This window comes from Gopherus flavomarginatus, chromosome 16 (assembly GCF_025201925.1).
Source record: "Gopherus flavomarginatus isolate rGopFla2 chromosome 16, rGopFla2.mat.asm, whole genome shotgun sequence".
Classification (NCBI taxonomy): Eukaryota; Metazoa; Chordata; order Testudines; family Testudinidae; genus Gopherus; species Gopherus flavomarginatus.
Genome location: NC_066632.1, coordinates 21,707,772 through 21,727,819, shown reverse-complemented (window position 1 = coordinate 21,727,819; position 20,048 = coordinate 21,707,772). Strand labels below are relative to the sequence as shown.

At 44.3% G+C, this 20,048-nt stretch overlaps 2 protein-coding genes across 4 annotated transcripts in view; both read left to right on the top strand.

Moving 5' to 3' along the window:
* PRR13 (proline rich 13) overlaps window positions 1-20,048 on the top strand; it is a 326,900-nt gene that overhangs the window by 257,437 nt on the left and 49,415 nt on the right. The gene's annotated exons all lie outside the window — the stretch shown is intronic.
* The window catches only part of SP1 (Sp1 transcription factor), a 36,467-nt gene that overhangs the window by 2,465 nt on the left and 13,954 nt on the right, over window positions 1-20,048 (top strand). For all 3 annotated transcript variants that reach the window (XR_007769895.1, XM_050925839.1, XM_050925840.1), the window contains exons 2-3: window positions 897-997; window positions 2,084-3,572. Coding sequence is in view for 2 of the 3 variants with exons in the window: in XM_050925839.1 (XP_050781796.1) it covers window positions 897-997; window positions 2,084-3,572 (1,590 nt within the window). In the remaining variant the exon portion in view is untranslated. The remainder of the gene's footprint in view (window positions 1-896; window positions 998-2,083; window positions 3,573-20,048) is intronic.

Here is a 20,048-nt window from a genome sequence, read left to right as displayed (position 1 = left end):
GCCACTGAAAATCAGCTCATGGGCCATCTTAGGCACGTGTGCCATAGGTTGCCTACCCCTGGTATAGTATAGAAAGCAGTAGAAACAAGTCATTGACTGTATGAAATTTTAGTTTGTACTGACTTTGCTAGTGCTTTTTATGTGTCCCGTTGTAAAACTAGGCAAATATCTAGGTGAGTTGATTTACCCCCGGAAGACCTCTGAGTACCCCCAGGGGTACATGTATCCCTAGTTGAGAATCACTGTCCTTAGGTGTAGGGGGAACCTTTGTAGGAGTGGAATCTGTGGGGAGGGAGGTTGGGAAGGTCTGTGGGAGGGGGAACACTCAAGGCAGGGGAGGGAGGGAGCAGGGGCAGTGGGGACCTGAGAAAGGGAGGGCATGGGGATAGAGGGAAGAACCCAGGTAGTGGAGAGGGGAGCAGAAGACGACTTGCAAGAGTGGAATGGGGAGGAACCTGAGAGAGGCAGGAGAGTGTGTTCCTCCCACTTCCTCCTCACTGAGTTTCTGTGCTAACCCCACATTTGTCAATTTCTTCTCCATTCTCTTTTCTCTCCAGCTTGCCAGTCCCCCTCCCCTCTTCTGCTTTCCCTTTCTGCCTCCTTCACCATCTCCCCCTTCACCATCTCCTCAAGCCTTCCCTTTACCTCTGTCTGGTTAAGTGCCTAGATACTAGGGGGGTGGTTAGTGCCCTTTAAGTACTTAGAAAGACCCTCCTTCCCCTTTCTAATCCCACCTCCCTTCTGTCTGTTTTTACCCTCCTGGGTGTTCTGTTCCCTTAACTTTCCTGTTTTTAAACTGTTCTCATCACCCTTCTCAGCTCTTCCCTGTACTCTGCTTCTAATAAACCTTTTGCAATTTGATTGTAACAGGGTTTATCATTTTCCTCCCCATGCAGACCAAGAGAGTCCAGAAGAAATGGCTGTTGTGAAGTCTGAGAAGGAAGAAGAAAGTGCTTGCAGCAGAAGTAGTAGTATTGGAGGCAATGGTGAGGGTCAGGTGAGTGGAGTCCCAGCATGTGTATGGTGTCAGTGGGGAGTGAGATCAAGATCTTGGGGGATTGCATGCATACTAGTGAATAGCTAAATGGGACAGCCTCTTATACCTTAAGAACATAAAAATGGCTATACTGGGTCAGACCAAAGGTCCATCTAGCCCTGTATCCTGTCTACTGACAGTGGCTAATGCCAGGTGTCCCAGAGGGAGAGAACCTAACAGGTAATGATCAAGTGAGCTCTCTCCTGCCACCTTATTGCTGGTGAAAGGATGCAGGTTGGTGGTACCCTGGCAGTCCTCATGCACACTATGAGACTGCAAAACCCAGTGACTTTTGTGTGGCGAGGCTCCCTGTGGTGGCACCAATAGTCAAGGGTAGGGGCTAGCTTTGGGATAGAGAGAGGAGAGTTTTAAGACTGGGGATATCAGGCACTTCTTTGACCTTGCATAACATATAGCATGTGTATAATTTCAAAACAAACACTCCCCTGCACTCATGTCTCCCCCTGAGGGGGAGGAGGAGAGAACAAGCATGTGACATGTTAGTCATGATGCGTAATGCCCACCTAGAAGGTGCTCAGATGCTATGCTGATGAGCATGGTACGAGAACCTGTATCGAATGGAATGTGGCTGTTCATGTATAAAACCTCAGCCAATGTTAAAATGTCGGCACCTCCTCCAGGAAATAGTGGTGGTAGCTCCTTCTTTAAACCTCTTTTCTTTCTAGTGGATGCATGGTCTCAAGGCCCATAAGTGCCTAGTAGCAATAGTACTGCCTCTTAGGATCTCTCCTCTGGAGATGTGCCAAATATCACGGCAGAGGAAAACTTCCTGGTCTTGGGCTGAACTATGAAAGCAATTTCTAATGTGTCTCCTTGTGTTCGTTGAAATCCTTCCTCCTTTGATGTTCCTACACTTGCTTGTGCCTGATAGCCCTGTGTTTGCTAGTTGTATTTTCCAGCTGTGTGTGTGTCACTATGGAGTGTTTCCCTGGTTTTTAGCGGAACACTCCTCGTTTTTGCTTATTTTGCACTGCCAGCTGGGCTGGCTAATGGATACTTATTTCCTCCTCCTTGTGTGTTTTTTAGGAATCCCAGCCTTCACCCCTGGCTCTGCTGGCAGCCACATGCAGCAGGATCGAGTCTCCCAATGAGAACTCCAACAGCTCCCAGAGCCAGCAGGGAGGCTCAGGTGAGCTGGACCTCACAGCTGCTGCCGCTCAGCTTGCCCAGACTACGAATGGTTGGCAAATCATTTCCACTGTCCCTGGGACATCCACCTCCTCCAAGGAGCAAGGGAGCAATGGTGGCGAGTCGTCACCAAAAAACCGACCTGTGACAGCTGGGCAGTATGTGGTTGCTGCTGCCCCCAATTTGCAGAATCAGCAGGTGCTGACCGGTTTGCCTGGTGTTATACCTAATATTCAGTACCAGGTGATCCCACAGTTTCAGACTGTCGATGGGCAGCAGCTGCAGTTTGCCACCACCCCAGCCCAAGTCAATGTCCAGCAGGATGCCTCTGGCCAGCTTCAGATCATCCCTGGGACAAATCAACAGATCATTACAAACCGAGGCGGGACAGGCAATATCTTAGCCGCCATGCCAAATCTGCTGCAGCAGGCTGTCCCAATTCAGGGGGTTGGCTTGGCCAATAACACCCTATCAGGACAAACTCAATATGTGGCAAATGTCCCAGTGGCTTTAAATGGTAATATCACCTTGCTGCCTGTCAGCAGTGTTGCTGCCAGCTTGGCGCCCACTTCTCAGACCGTCACTTTAAGCAGCTCTGGCTCTCAAGACAGCAGCTCTCAAATAGTGACTTCTGGTGCTGCAATCAGCTCTTCCAACATAGTGACGTCCCTTGCCAGCTCTGGTGCTTTTTTCACCAATGCCAACAGCTACTCTACCACAACCACAAGCAGTAACATGGGCGTCATGAATTTTTCCAGCAGTGGGACCATGGGAACAAACATTCAGGTCCAGACACCCCAGAGGGTTAGCAGCATTCAGAATTCGGACTCTCTACAGAATCAGGTTTCTGGCGTGGCGCTTCAGCAAGGTCAGCAGAAGGATGCCGATCAAAATCAACAATCCCAGCAGCAGATCCTAGTCCAGCCTCAGCTTGTCCAGGGAGGGCAAACCCTTCAGGCCCTGCAAGCTGCTCCACTCTCTGGCCAGACCTTTACCACCCAAGCCATCTCCCAAGATGCTTTGCAGAACCTTCAGCTTCAAGCACTCCCCAACTCTGGGCCAATCATTATTCGAACACCTACTGTGGGGCCAAACGGGCAGGTCAGCTGGCAGACTATTCAGCTGCAGAATCTTCAGGTGCAGAATCCCCAAGCTCAGACAATCACCTTGGCCCCAATGCAGGGAGTATCTCTGGGGCAGACGGGGCACACCAACACGCTCACGCCAATAGCCTCTGCCTCGCTCCCCAGTGGCACTGTCACTGTCAATGCTGCTCAGCTGTCTTCTATGCCAGGACTTCAGACCATTAACCTCAGTGCCTTGGGAGCGTCTGGAATCCAGGTACATCAGCTGCAAGGGCTGCCACTGGCTATAGCAAATGCCACTGGTAAGTTGGATGGTTTGTTGAAATGACTTCTGAATTTTTCTTTTTGTTTCTGATCTCGCTTCCTATAAGGTAGTGTGTGTCAACCGTTCTGTGCGGGTGACCCTCTTTGAACTTTAAAAAAAAAAAAAATTGTGACCTTCCCCCCCCCCGGGTTAGAAAAAATTCCAAACCCCCCATCTTAAGCTCAGGGCATGGGGCTGAACCATGTGAATTTGCTTTGCAAGGCCCCTTTAGGGAATGCTGGCCTTGCCTGTGACCCCCCATAAACCTGTCCTGTTACCAACCCCGACCCGCCACCAGGTTGAGAAACACTGCTATCAGGGGAGGACCCCCAAAGACCTGAAGTGTCCAGACAACACAGCCAGCTGGTGGAGAGGTGTCAAACACCCAGTCTGCAAGCCAGATCTGACATTTTTTGTTTGTGGGCCATGTGACCAGTTCAGATTCAGCAGAATCTAAGCTTCCATTTTAAAAAGTTTCTACCCTTCATAATTGTGAAGATAAAGTCCCGCAATAGGAACAAAGTATTAGAGGGGCAATGATGGCTGTCTGAAGATTCAGGGAGCTAACCTGAAATGAGCTCTGAAGAGGTGTGAACTAACTGCCCACCTTCCCTTAATCCTGGAGTTCACACCAAAATCCAATTATGAAGGTTAACTCCTTCATTGCTGATCATTTTAACAAATCAAATGGAGGGAAGTGATTGTGGCAGGCGTGTTTTGTATTCCAGCTTTGGGGTTTCAGCCAGGGGTTAGTATAGAGAGTGATTTCCTCTCCTCCTCTCCCCAAATGCATTTCTGGGAGGTATTATTTTAATCTCCCCCTTCTGAAGCTTCAGGTATGGTCAGGGCTGGGTGGCACCAAGCCTCCTGTCTCTCTTAGGTGTTCCCTGGCTGGTTCCTGCTCACACGCTCAGTGTGTAACTGAATACTACATGTGGGGCTGGGAAGGAGTTTTCCCCAGGTCAAACTGGCAGCAACCTTGGAGGTTTTTCACCTTCCTCTGCAGCCTGAGAGTCACTTGCTGGGATTATCTGGGTATACCTTTTTTAATCCTTTCCCTGACACGGCAGGAGCTGCAAGCACTGATGCATCTCAGTCCCTCTGCCTGTAACACATGGTTGTTTAATCCGTTGGTCTCGTATATTTTGGTTTCACTTCCGTTGTTGAGTTTAGTGTGCGGGTGGTGTTGGTGGCCTGTGATATTCAGGAGGTCAGGCTAGATGATCCGTGATCCCTTCTGGCCTTAAACTCTGACTCTGTGAAGTGTGGGAGTGAAGCCCAGGGAAGGAGGGAATTGGGAGAGATCTCAGCCAGATAGGGAAGAGGGAGCTAGCCAGAGAGGAGGATGAGGAAAGAAAAGAACCAAAAGGCCGAAATAGCCATGATTCTAAAAGGGAAGATGTTCTCCCACTATGCCGCAATTCTGAGTGCAGCAATGTAGCCCTGAACAAATTAGGGACAAGTAAAATTAAGTTGCTAAATAAAGCCTATATTCTACTCCTGAGCTTTGTCCAAACCCCTTATTGATATGAGTAAGAGATCCATTGTGTGTTTGAGGCAGTATATGGTCATTATGGAGGCCTAAGCAAACACGGATCATAATTAAAAGTGGAATTCAGTATGAGATCGACGCCCCTGACCCAAGGGATAAACCAGACCGAGTTGCAAACTCTACAAGGCAAAAGAGTCAAATTGGGGGAACATTATAATATTTATTCCTCATTTTAAGTTAGGAATTTCTATACAGTGACTTGAAGTGTGTGGTCAGAAGAAAGTGTAGGGGGGAGGAGGGTAGAAAGATGCTGTGATCTCATTACTTGGAGATGTTCAAATGTTGAGACTGGCACAAAGAACCCTGATTGTTTCTACTGAATCACTGTCTGCTCACGAATGGTCCCTCTCAACAGTCGATAGTTGGTATAGCCTTATGGTGTCATAGTGCAATGTGCATATATGGTCTTGCAAGTCTTGACACTCCTACTTTTGAGACAAAACGTTTCTTAAGTTCACTCAGTGAAAGAAATTAATGCTAAAAAGTAATATTTTTAAACTCTCGCCTTTGCTTGGTAATAGCTTCTTAGGATGCTGCGTGTCACATCATTTTGTATCTTACTTGAAAATGCAGCCACTCAAGTGAGTCACGTAATTTAGAAGCAATTTAAATGTTGCGCAATTCATCTTCTGTTTCCTGCACACAAGAGAATAGAGCCACTTCCTTGGAATTGTTTTGCAGTGTTTTGTGACCTGTTGAACTGCTGTTAAATTGATTGGGTTTTGTATGTCTATGAGCTGTTTTCCTATCTGATTAACTGTAATTGTTGGGTTTCCACTGTATAAAGTCAACGAAATAACATGAACATGTATCTTTCTCATAAATAGTCTGTGTGTGTGGTATAGGGCCTGTTTTTATCATTTCTTTTGTCTGATTTGTGTTCAGTGGATTCAATAGTATTGTCTAGTACTCTAACATTGTGATCCTCCCAGGTACATCTGTGCTGCCTGCTCTGAGCTGCTTCAGCTTGCTCCGTTTTAAACTCACAATGGTACAAAACATGCCTTGAAGCATGTAGGCAACTCCTAGCTCCTGTATTTGTGAGATGGCTTTGCCCTTGATGGGTGGATCAGGGAGGAATGATCTTGGAGACTACCCATCAGATTTGGGCTGGGAAAACTTTTTGGCCCAAGGGAATGGAAATTGTATGGAGGGCCATGAATGCTCACAAAATTGGGGTTGGGGGGCAGGAGGGGATGAGGGGCGGGGTCCGGGATGGGGTCAGAAATGAGGAGTGCTGAGTGTGGGAGAGACGAGGGTTCTGGGCTGGGGCTGGAGATGAGGAGTTTGAGGTGTGGGAGGGGGCTCTGGGCTGGGACCAAGGGGTTTGGAGAGTGGGAGGGGATCAGGGCTAGGGCATGGGGAGAAGCTCAGAGGCGCAGGCTCTGGGCAGCGCTTACCTCAAGCAGCTCTCAGAAGCAGCGGCATGTCCCTCCTCTGGCTCCTATGCAGAAGCTTTGCCAGGCGGCTCTGCGCGCTCCCCCATTCACAGACACTGCCCCTGCAGCTCCCATTGGAATGCTGGAGGGGGTCATTGGAGCATGTAGGAGCCGGAGGGGGGCCATGCCGCTGCTTCTGGGAACCTTGTAGAGGGGTCCCCCAGGTCCTGCTCCCCAGCTGGTTCCAGGAGCCGCGTGGAGCGACCCCCGAGCTTGCTCCCTGGCTGGAACCTCAGCCCCCGCTCCCCAGCAGGAGCTCGAGGGCTGACTTAAAACGGCTGGCGGGCCGTAGTTTGCCCACCCCTGCATCAGATGGCTTATTTTTGAGCAGCTATGTTGTTTTTTTTTTTTTAAACCGTAACAGTCATGTGTTAGAGTAGAAAGAGGGCTGCTTTTAGTGGAAAAACCCTCATTTGTGATGACACATTTGCTGCCTTACATTTTAATTGTCTGACATAATGAATTCTGCAGCAAAGATGGCCAGAGGCCTTTGTCCTCAGCTTGGAGGGTATGATGTTTAGATGACACTTTGATTTAGTTTAGTTAGGTGTGTTTGATGGATATTGTGATGCAGGCTTCAAGGGATATTTGGGAACCTACTTTGTCCAAGCTCTCATGTGGTGAGATATAAATAAATTATGGGCAGAGCTGGAAGTGATGCCTATTGTTAAAGTTGCCTGACATTTTCTATTCTGAGCCCCTGTTGCTTATCACTCTGCCAAACTTTAACAATTGGTGCTGGGACTTTCCATGTTTGCACTCTGTGTAAGGGCTGATTATTTTTAACGTTTTGGCACAAACTTAATGCGCTTCAGAGAGTGAGGTGAAGGGAAAAGTGAAATTGAAATTTTGTCAGGGGATAGTTGTATATAATCAGTAGTGTACCAGCCCTTATTGTCCTCATCAAAACCTAACTGGATCTTGCCAAATTGTGACTCTGAACATCATCATTTGTACATGCTCAGCAGAGATTGCTCGAGGTTTGCTGCTAAAATCGCTGAATATTTCACCTGCACTAAGAATCCTCACTGACCCATCCTGTACACTGTGTCTGCTCCTGGACCCCAGGGAGATCAGATGGGGAGGAGCAGCTGCCCCCCTGTCCTCAGGGAAGCAGTAGGAGCTAGGAGAGCAGAGCTATCAGCTTTGTTCTTCCACTAACTCTGTGTACTTCCTGGCTTTTGGCTGTATTATTGAGTAAGAATATTGTTTTCCTCCTTTAACAGAAGTAACTGAGTGGTTGCACAAACTCACTTATAGAGAGCTGAGGAATAGAACCCTGGTCTTTAATATTAGAGATTCAGATCTTCTCCGCTGTGTGCGCGCGTGTGTGTGTGTGTGTGCGCGCGGTCTCTAACCACCAGATCCCATTCCCTCCAGAGTCAAGAAATAAAACTGTGGAATCCCGACTTGCAGTGTTTCACTGCTCTGTGCAAATAGTTGTGTGAGCCATTGGTGAGGTGTGTGTTGTATGTACCTTTAATGGCTAGTCCATGCAGAAGAGAGAACTCTACTATTGCTATTAGTCATGCTCCTTTAGCTCAAGTGATAGTGGTTTGTACTGTGGATCTAATGGTTCTGGTTTGTAACCCTGCTGATCATCCATGCAGGGAGTCAGTATGGCTCCACGTGATACAATTTATGTCTTTCAGTTTCCTCTTAAAATCCAAGGGAATTAAAAAAATTAAAAGAACTAAGGTTCAAAGTCAAGTGCTAAAGAGTTGGCAGGTACCAGAAATAAGGGTGCCTGTGCAACATTAATTCTGCTCCTGTGTGTTATGCAGTTTCACATTGTACTTGTTCTACAGGACTTCTGCTTCTTCCATTTTTGTGGATGAATAGTAAATAGGGCAGAGGGTTGTAAGAAGAGAAAGGATGTTCTCTTGTGGCAAAAGCATTGGATTGGGACGCAGGAGAGCTGGGTTCTTGATTGGCTCTGTTATAGACACTCCCTGTATGATCTTAGGCAAGACTTTTGTGTGTGCCAGAGTGGGCAGAATTTAAATTTTCACAGACTACCTTAATTCTAGAATTCCCTAACTCTCTTTTATGGCTAAATCCTCTAGGAAGCCTTGGAAATCTCCCCCAATAATTCTCAGAGGCTGTCATATTCATAAAGTACCCTTAATGATTTTCAGCCTGAATGGTGTTTTTAATATAGCTTTTTGCATGTGATAAATATATACATGAAATTAGGCTCAAGTATTGTGTTGAGGATGTAATAGTGCCAGTCACTGTTGCTTGGTGGATAGAACACTGGACTGGTATTCAGGAGACCTGGGGTCTGTTTCTGGCTTGACCACTGGGCTGCTGGTGACTTTGAACAAGCCACTTAACCTCTCTGTTCCTCAGTTTCCACATCTGAAAAATGGGGATAATGATGATCTCCTTTGTAAAGTGCTTTGAGATCTACTGGTCTGAAGGGCTATATGAGAGCTCGATGGTATTATTATCTCAGTAGTCACCCTCAAACTGTGGTAGCTTCCATTTCTTAATAGGAATGAGGATTGTCTTGATGAAGTGGGGATTGTGTTCAAACTTTGTCCTGCATCTAGCTCCATGATAACTCCAGAATTTGGTTTTAATTTTACATGTTTGTGGAGTGGGATTGCAACCTTCAGATACCACTCATCTAAGGATCAGTGAAAGAGCCATCACTCATGCTATGCATCTTCTAAAGATGGCATTAAAATACCATCTGTGTCTAAAATTGTGAGCCTGCATAGCACAGGAAAGCCCGTCTGCATGTTGATACCTTTTTTGTGATGTAGCAAAGACTTTGTGGAAATTCTGGGGCATGTGACAACTTACAGACTAACATGGCTCCGGCTCTGAAACCTGTTCCGCTGTAGTTTCTTTTCACCTTTCTGCTTCACTTTAAGAAACCAACCCTTTAGCTTTAGGCCATTAACTGCAAAATCTATGGCACGTGGTGAAATGGACCAGGTTTGCATGTTGGACACCTCAATTAATAGTAAAGTACTTTTATATAGTATTGTAAGTGCAGGTTGCATTCAAGATAGGGATCGTCCACTGCCTGGTTAAAGTATGTGGTAGGTAAACAGATCACCGTAATGTGTTCCCATTAGGTGTCACTGATGCAAGGCATTCAGGACCTTAACCGATGAAAGTACTCGGCTGAGGCTCTTTTTGTAGTGCAAAACAGCTGAGTACAAAAGAGGAGGATGCCACCTGCTATGCCCATGCAGGCAGGGGGTGGAGAGTGGAGCTTACAGGGTTTTCTGCCTTCCAAACACAGTGGGCTAGTGGCTAGAACAAGGCTGCATTTTTAAATTTGCAAAGCATTGTTTACCTCTGTGATCTGGAAGGAAGATTTCTGCCGGAACATCTGGAGAGCACAAGCTCAGAATGGCTACTTCTTGAGTCAGGGCACTTGTTTCCTAATCAGGGAGTCCTTCAAAAGGGAGCAGGAAAACAGAATTATTGTAATGTGTTTGTTTACAAAATCTGCACCAAGGAAATACCCTGACTCTGTGTCATCAGTTTCTCCTCCTGCACTGACTTTGGCTGTCATTCGACCACAGGGGCAACTTGGGGCCCCAATCCTGTAGAGGGATCTGTGCAGGCAGACTCTTACGCTCTCACACTGTCCCACTGCATTATGAATTGGACTGAGTATTCTCCTTTTCATGTTCCCCTCAATCGCAGTCTTGAGGCATTTTGTAGATACTAGCATTGAGCCTGTGAAATCATTTATAGTGTGAGTTTCTGCTAAGGATGGTGTAAAATTGTCACCACTTTTATTTTTCTCTGCCATTCTCTTAACTATTTGTACCTCAATCCCTTGTGATTAGTTCTGCAGCAGTTTGTTTCCTCTGGCTTCAAATAGTGAGTATTTTGGCTTCCTGTGAAGCAGTTAGCAGCTGTAGTGCTGTCACACTATCTCTGTAGCCTTCATCAAAATATGGTGTATCATTCATGTTTCAGCCATGTCTGAGAATTTGAACCAGTTTCTTCTCCTCTTTCCTTCTCCCACTACCTGCGAAAGCAGGCTGGCAGAAGGACCTTGGCTTCAGGGTTCAGTAAAGTATTTGAATAGCTGCATGTTAAGCTATTGAATGTAAGAGAGGAACACAGCAAAAATGTTATTTTTTTAAAGGCCCGTGTCAAAGAAATAACCCTTTGAAACCTGTTTTCTTGTGGTTACCAAATGCATTGCAACTTTGTGTCATAACTCTGTTCTTGTGGGGTTTCCCATAGCTGGTGGGCTGCTGGCCCAAATAAATGATTTAAAAAAAAATAATAATTTTTTTTTAAAGAAATCTTATATCTGGGGAAGATGAGACCTCCACATGGTACGTACTCCTGGGGATGGGAAGAGGGATAAATTAGGTTCCACTTTAGGGCAAGAAGCCTTGACAAGATCCCTTTTTAACTTACTGTAATTGTTTAATTGATCACATCGAATTACACAACTTGAGAAATAATTCAGTTGTGTAATTTTATTCCACATACCTCAGCTGGGGCAGGACTTAACATTCAGTATCTCAGCTTTTTGTAGATGGTTCTTTTTCTCTCTCCCTCTCCCCACAAAAGATAGTTTCATTTTAATTGAAGAAATATCCATAATATTGGTGGTCTGAGAAGTCAAGTCACCACCTTGTATGATTCAAGAAGAGGAAACCGGTTTGTTTGGGAGTTTTTCCCCTGAAACTCTGTTGAAACAAAAACTTGGTACTGGGCTGCTGGCTTCAGCCAAGTCTGAACTCTGTTCAGCTTCAAACCCTGGATAATAGGAAGTGTATACTGGAAATACTCAGAGCATCTTGCCTCATATTACAGCATGGTATTTGCGCTGGCTTTTATACTGTCTTTAAGTCAGAAGCAAGTATAAAGTAAAGCCATTAATTAGTGAAAATGCTCATGTCTTTCATATAACAATGTTCCGGAAATGTTCATTCTGTTTAACTCCATCCATTGCATTGTTCAGGTTTTGCCAATTTTAAAGTCACTCTCCGTTCTGGAGCCAGAGGGAAGTTTCTGAGAACTGTAACTGAATTGATTTAGCAGACAGATACCACAGGGCTGCTGCAAACTAGTCTGCTCAGAGACCTGTTCCTTAACTTGCACCTTGCTTTAGAACTTTGACTTGTACAGCTTATGATTCAGGAAAGTTTTGGCAGCTATACTGGTTTGACAGGTTTGGTATTCTGTGTCAGTGACCTGCATTGTTTACATCAGTTCTGACTGTAAGTAACATCTATTAACAAGGGGTTAGAATGGGGGACAGGAGATGGTTCACTTGATGATTACCTGTTCTGTTCATTCCCTCTGGGGCACCTGGCACTGTCCACTGTCAGAAGACAGGATGCTGGGCTAGATGGACCTTTGTTTTGACCCAGTATGGCGGTTCTTATGTATTACTCAGTTGCCACTGTGAAACCAAACTTGTTCTCTTACAGCAGGAAAATGTGGTTAAAGTTTTGTGTTAAACCAAATAACTTCATTTTTTTCCCCCAGAAGGAATTCAATTTAATTTAACTTGCAGCATAATAACCTCTTAGCAATTAAAGGATATCATAGAATTTGCTGAGTAGCTTCAAGTCATTAAACACCAAACTAAAATACAATTACTCAATATGCTTTAGCATAGCTTCGAAGCAGCACGCTCTTTTCCAAGGAGTACCATGTGTTCCCCACTCAGCTGTCCATAACTCAAAAGAATTAACATAGAGCCTCGCCGCTTTACACAAATGACTATGATTGCAGATTAATGAATTTTGCAAATTAGCAAGTTAAGCAAACAAGATAAAAATCAAGGGTACTGCATTGCAAAGTGTACTTCTTTATGTGGCTAGTGTAGTTTAATTTTATTTGATCCTTTATGGTATCTGCAGTGCAATATATTTTAGAGAAATTACAAATACTGGATAGTGTAGGATCTTGCTGTCGTTCTGGGCTATAAAATTTGCAGAGAGATGGGAAGGAATGGGGTCTTGGGAGAATGATTGGGTTTGTGAGCTAGAAAGCTTCTTTTAACGTTTTTTTTTTCTGAAGCTACCAACTGCCACAGACCAAAAATAAACTTTCATACACAGAACTATTGCATATATAAGAAATATTTTGGATGCATTTGGATGGATCACATTAGTCCCTCTTTGCTTTCTTTGTACTTGGCAGTGTCCCTTTAATTAAAAAAAAATCTTGTGGCTTTTTTGGTTTCTTTGTAATATCCCTTAAATTTCAGAATTAAAATTTTTCTCATTTAGTCATTATTTATTTATTCATTTTGCTTTCCTCTTTATCCAGGATGAGTTTAACTATTGTCACAAACATTGCAGAGTTTGCATAAGACACAATTGTGTTCGGATCCTACATAAAGGTGAATATTGTGGGCATTTTTTTCAAGGTCAACAGTGGTGGATCTAAAAATATTCTGTCTAGAATCCAGAGGGCATTCCTCACCCAGTTTTAGAACATTTAAAAAAATAAATAAATCCCAACCTATCATTTTGCTCAGACCAGTGGCTGGAAAAACAAGAAACCACTTTGTCTGTAAAACTGTCTGCCAAGACGCTCTTGTTTTTGGGTCTTCCGTCTTCAACATGAGACTGATGCAGAATTAGCATCATGCTTAGAGCATTGTGAACTGCACTCCAAAGGCGATGGTAGGCCCCACGTCCGTCTTCACGCACTGTTACCTACAGGATGTAGTTTCAGTCTATTTCGTCCTGACTGTGATCATTTTGTGTCATCCTCGCTCTCCTTCCTTGCTTGCATCTTTCATTTGTACTTCATCCAGTTGGATTAGTAATGGCCACCTACATTGTGAGACCTTTACCTCAATGCTGTGGCATGTTTGGTTACACTTTAATGCCTGCTTTGCTACCGCTTCACCATTTATTTTTAAGCACCGGGGTTCCCGTTTTACATTTACAATGCCTGAGTTAAGGTGCTCCAGTGTCTCTTGACCAGGCCTCAAGTATCAGAGGGGTAGCCCTTGCCCCTGGAAATTTCCACTACATGCATCCGACGAAGTGGGTATTCACCCACGAAAGCTCATGCTCCAAAACGTCTGTTAATCTATAAGGTGCCACAGGATTCTTTGCTGCTTGACCAGACCTGTTGGTGTACTGACACCTGCTTGGTATTTCAGCACTAGAAAGGGGTGGGTGTACCGTGAGTGGACTTTGTCTGCAGGTATGTCTGTGCAGAAGGGAGGAAGACTGCTCAGCATGTTCAAACTGTGTCCACACAGCAGGATTATGTCCAAGATTGGCAGTTCTGTTTCACTCCGGCTTTTGCCATATCAGGTGAAGGAGCAACAGATACATATGGCCAAAGCAGGGGTGAAACTGCTGCAAAATTAAAGGGACTGTATTAGAATTGGGTCAGCTTCATTTTGAAGATGCTGGAGCTGTACATCCATGGAAACTCTCTCATCAGTCTTATCTGAAAAAATATTCCTTATTGTTTGGAACCCAGAGCACTGAAACATATACTTGCATAGTTATTAATATACCTCAGTAGTTCTCAACATATTTATCGTTGTAGGCCACATATGCAGCTCTCTGTGTTATGTAGGCCGCATTCCCACAATCTATATACTACTTGTATGACCCTGAGGATGTCACATGGGCCGCAGCTGTATGCTGATCCCACTGTGGGTTGAGAACCACTGATATACATTCAATGCTTCTGTAACCTGGGAATGGTCTGTGATCTGGACAGTAACCGTGATAGCTTTGGGCAGAATGATTTGACAAGTGATCTGTGTTAATGAAGATAATAAAAGGAAATTGTTGGCTTTATTCCTTCTCCATACAATACTGCTGTATTCTGGTGACTTCAGAACATTCTGATATGCGAAGAATGAAAAATGTGTGTCTTCCTTTTTTTTTTTTAGTGGTCTTTTTTTCCCCTCTTGCAAAAATTTGTTTATACCTTGGTTAGAATCATATAATTGCTTACTGGAATAAAACAAACACACAAACACACACCCCATTTATGAAGTGCCAACAGAAGATGGAGTAGAATGTAGTTTTTTGCGTGTTTGAAGATTGGAATGAGGCTAGGAGTCCAGTAATGACGGGAAGTTGGGGTTTTTTTCAGGCCCATTGTTGTGTTTGTACATAGATTTTTGTGCACATTTTGACTCATGTAGCAGCAGTTCCTCAAAGACAGCCCATAAACGCTAGAGTGCATTCACAGTGCTGTACAGCCTGTTGTTAATTTATGAAGTTAAAAAAAAAAATCCTCGTTTCCCTCCGCTCTGTTGTCAGCGTGTAAACATGTTGCAAGAACTTGAGCAATGAAAATGTTCTGTCCTAAAATTGCTAAACTTTGTCGGGAGCCTGGAATGCTGCCGCTGACACGGTGCAGGAGCTCCAAGCCAAGACTTTTCAAAAGTGACTGGAAAGCTTGTGTGGGGTTTTTTGTTTCTTTGGGGCTCTTTTTTTGGGGGGTGGAGCTTATCTTGAGACATCAGCCCTTTTTAAAGGGGTACAGAAAGTGCTATGCTGCCTATAGTGGCAAACTAGCGTATGTGCTTTTGCTGATATGTCTTATACCTGGTTCCCAAACGAAACAAGCCGTAGCAGCAAAAGCATTTTTACAGTGGTATAATGGCACAGAGCTTTTGCCAGTATAGAAATACCATTAAAAATGACACTCTCTAAGTGACTTTACTATACCAGCAAAAAATTTCTAGTGCAAACCTGTCCTGAATCACTAGCCACTTAAAAAAATCATACCTCAGTTCATGGCGGTAGCTGTTTTAAATAATCTAGCAAGTGTTTTCTGGGGCAAGAGACTGCATTTGTGTCTAAAAATTGTTACATTGTGTTTAACCACAGAAGCCAATGCCAGTATGGCCTGAAAAGGATGACCGCACTGTCCTAAGAACTTGAATTTAATTGGGCTTGAATGGGCTTGTCACATAGATTTTATTTGCCAGTTTTTTCAATTTATTCTAACCTTGTCAGTCAGCCTAAGCAGTGTTTGTCGTTTCCTTTCCCTTCATCCTTCTCAATGGCGTTTGTCTCATGTTTGTTTACGTATGTTCGTAGAAGGAAGTATGCAGCATTGAACTTGGATTCAATTGTGTATGTTCAGATACCAAGTAACCAGATCAGATAATGAATATCAAAATACCAGAGGGAAGTGTTGCGCAATGCATGGTTGCTTCTGAGAGCTCCCATGAGGGATTCTTGTTCTAGGACTGAGATTGTGTTGGGTTAGTTGCTGCTAACGTGTGTAACTATTAACAAAAGCGGTAGGGGCAACTTGAATGCAAGCAACTGGCAGAGGAAGGCAGAGGGTCTTGCATGGATTCATGACTTGTGGACCATCTGGATTTCCTCTTGTGGCAGTGGGATGTCAGAAAGATAATTCGCTTCCCAACTTGTAAAAGTACGATTACCTTTACACAGCTGCATGGGGTTGTACCTTATGTCCACATTTGGGCTGAAGTGTTGATTTGACTTTCACTGTTCTTTCTAGCTTGTTGTTCTGTGCTTTCGCTTATTCCCTGACATAAGGGCTGATTCCAGCAGGCAGGGACTGGGCAACTTGTAATCTCTCCTCTAACCTGTATTTTTAGAGTATTCACTGATGATGACCAACCTTCTGAGGGGTTGTGATGGCTCCATAGTTTTCCCCTGGGCCCCTAAAAGTGGCAGCCCCATCATGCATTCACTTTCTGCCTCCTGCCTTCCTGCTTCATACACCCCTCTGTATCTTACTCCAGACAGACATGCTGAGCTGCTGCCCTTCTTTTAAGTTCCCACTTTTGAGGTGCACACTGAGCTCCCACATCCAAAGAAAAGTGTCCATTAACTCTTTTTTTCCCTGTAAGGTAATCAGGCAAGAGAGTCTGATTCTTCCCCCCACCCCCTCCCGTTTGTTTTGACTGGTGCTCCTGGCCGTATACTGGTTCTCATAGCCTAAGGCCTCATCTGGGGGGTTCACTCTGATTACAGCCATGAGTGCAAGCACTTAGTGCCGGCAGGCAAAACCACCAGTTGCACTAGTGGCACTTTCCCTACTTTCAAACAGTGGTCAGCTGCCTTGGTGCAAATAGTGGCTTTGCCTGCAGACAGTAGGGGTTGTATTGATGCTGATGGCTGTAAGCAGGGCAAATTCCTTGCTTAGACAAGGCCTAATTTTGGAGGTGGGAGAGGAAGAGAAAACTTGTCATGTTTAAAAGTGTATATATACACTAATATTATGTGTTCTCTTGCCCACAGTCAGATATGTAGCTTTTCATGCACTTCACAGGTCTCTGTAGCCCTTAAAATATGTTAGATGATCACTAACATCTGAAATTAACCATTCATTCATATAGCTGTATATTGGGCCTCCTGACATGTCATTCTGACAGGTTCAGGGCTATAGTGACACCTGCTGGTGAAAGCAGAATTATTAATCAATTACAAATAGTTGGTTAGGCAACTTTTTGTTAACTTTTTACCCAATCAGTATTACTCAAAACCTGATGCTGTTCTTCAGCTGCAGGACTAGAGTAGAATAGAATATCAGGGTTGGAAGGGACCTCAGGAAGTCATCTAGTCCAACCCCCTGCTCAAAGCAGGACCAATCCCCAGACAGATCCCTAAATGGCCCCCTCAAGGAGTAAACTCACAACCCTGGGTTTAATAGAGTATGATACTGATCGATAAGTGCTGTGCACTGACTGGAGAGTCTCAGTATTTAAACTCTGTGGGTCTGTAACATCTTGTATCTTAATGGAGATGTTTTCATGTTTGAAGTATCTTAGAGTGAAAATTTCACAGTTGTCTGGGTTTAAACCTAATAATCTTTCCTGTTCTGCAAAGATAGATGTGACCTTTTCACTTCACACCTAATCTCTCTAACAGTCTCATTCTTTCTTTTAAAGTCTTTGCACTATGTGTGGGTGGGTGGTATCAGTGGGTAGCCATGTTAGGCCACGTCCAGACTAGGAATTAAAATCGATTTTAGATACGCAACTTCAGCTACGTGAATAACGTAGCTGAAGTCGAATTTCTAAAATCGAGGTACTCACCAGTCTGGACGGCGCGGCATCGATGTCCGCGGCTCTCCGCGTCGATTCCGGAACTCCGTTCGGATTGATGGAGTTCCGGAATCGATGTAAGCGCGCTCGGGGATCGATACACCGCGTCCAGACTAGACGCGATATATCGATCCCCGAGCAATCGATTTTAACCCGCCGATGCCGCGGGTTAGTCTGGACGAGGGCTTAGTCTGTATCCACAAAATCAACAAGGAGTCCGATGGTTTAAAGACTAACAGATTTATTTGGGCATGAGCTTTCATGGTAAAAAAAAAAACACCTCACTTCCTCAGATGCATGGAGGGAAAGTTACAGATGCAGGCATTATATAACAACTTTCACTCCATGCATCTAAAGAAGTGAGGTTTTTTACCCACGAAAGCTTATGCCCAAATAAATCTGTTAGTTTTTAAGGTGCCACCGAACTCCTTGTTGTTTTTGTGTGTGTGGTGTTCTTTAACAAGCATGTTCTAACTATGTAGAGTGAAGCTTCTCGTCATTATTTATAGAGTTATGGGAAATACCAGCTGGGTTGAGGCTGCAGAGCGCTTCAGCAAAGAATCTGTGTGAGTGCTGCCTTTGCAGAAGGCTTGTAATCTGTAGCTCTGCTTCCCTCTGTAATCCCCTCATAATCCCAGAGGAAGAATTGCATTTTCAAAGGGTCAAAATGACACATGCAAGGTTTTGAAGCAGCTTTTGAAAATGGGGATCAGGAATTCCAGGATAGCTGGGCTGTTATCCCTTCCGGGTAGGTTTCTCCAAACACTAGCCTTTGAAAGTACATCCCTTTTTCCATAACACCCTCCCCCCTATTTATTACACTAGTACCTTGATGCTCTGGCTCAAACAGCACCTTAGCATGAGGGAGCCGCAAACAGGAAGTGACAGGATCCCTGCCCAGCAAGCTTTCAGTCTAAGTGGAGGAGTCCAGCAAAGGATGGGAGGGGAAACAGAGGCATCAAGAGGTGGAATTGCCCCATGTCACACAGCAGATGAGTACTAGAACTGGGAACAGAATTCTGGTCTTCTGAGACCTGGACTAGTACGTTCTCCACTGGACCGTGCTGCACCTCTCTTCCTTGGTTTTCTCTGTCTTGAAGAAGACTTGAAATCAGGAATTTTAAATGGTCCCACATACTCTAATGGGTTTAAGATAGTCCATACTGGAAGGGTTATTTGTGAGCCCTGTACAGGTCTGTTGTCGATATACTTGAATTGCGTTGGCTAAACTGTGAGAGCCTAGCTTTGGATTTGCTAAGCTTTCTAGACTGGTCTGTATTGTGCAGAATTAATTCATGTGAATTGTCTGTGTCCAATTGGTAGATCTGTCTGTCGATGAATGAATGGTTTTTAATGCACAGTTCCTTAACCTTGTGGTATTGTTTATTGATTTACAGGGATATAGATGATCTCTTAGGACTCTAATAAAGACAAATTATTCATCTCACTTGGTTACAATCTGTATTAATCAGAAAGCGCTATACTTGTGGTACCTCAGGTCCTTCTCTTCATAACCCTTCTCCAGATCATTAAAATAATTCCATCCTTCATCAGCAAGCTGAATAGTAGCTTAAATGGCTATTAATGAGAGGGTTAGCCTCTCATTTTGCTCATTAGCACTGCACCATGGAGGATCAATTCACTTTTGTACATGGGCATTAACAGTCATTTAGATTTGAATCAATGCAAACTGTGGCAACTCCACTGAATTCCTTGAAGATGCTTTTCCCACTGTCTTGCAGTGTCTGCTTCATTCAGATGCACCTTACCGGGGCTCATCTATGTGTGGAGCCATTGCTAATGAATTGCATGTGGGCAGTTTTTCCAGATTGCTTCCATCTGTGGACTCTTACTCCAGAATAAGAATGTCCACACATGAAGTTATTCAGGAATAGCTATTGCACTTTAAATTCACACCCCTCCCTTAATTAGAAACCACTTTCAAGTGCAGATGGGCCTTTATCAAATTGATATTTGAATTCCAGATTTAGGGCCAGTTCTTGAGGTGCTGAACACCTGTGTTGTCTGTTAGAGAGGAACTTTGGGCTGCCAATGTGGTGCATTGTGTCTGGAACAACTTATTTTTAAATTAAAATTTCGTGAACAACAATTTTATTTAAAAGGGATTAGGGTTGAGAAAGTGTGACATATGGCTGAAGGAGCGATCTACTAAAACGTTAGACAGAAATCTAGACACCTTTGAAAATAAAATTCTGGGCATTGGTTAAAAAGACTTAAACATCAAGTATGAGAGCTGAGAAATCACCAACTAGCAGTTTGTTTCCACCAGCATCAGAAGAAAGTGCTGACATAGTTGAGGCATGTATCGCTGGATGCCAATACATGAACTCCAGCTTGAAGCTGTCAGCTGGAAACCAGCTGATGTGAGGGTGCCCAAGAGAAACCTTCGGAAGAACTCTTCGCAGGGAGAATAGAAGGGTCAGTCTCAATACTACAGAGCAAATAGCA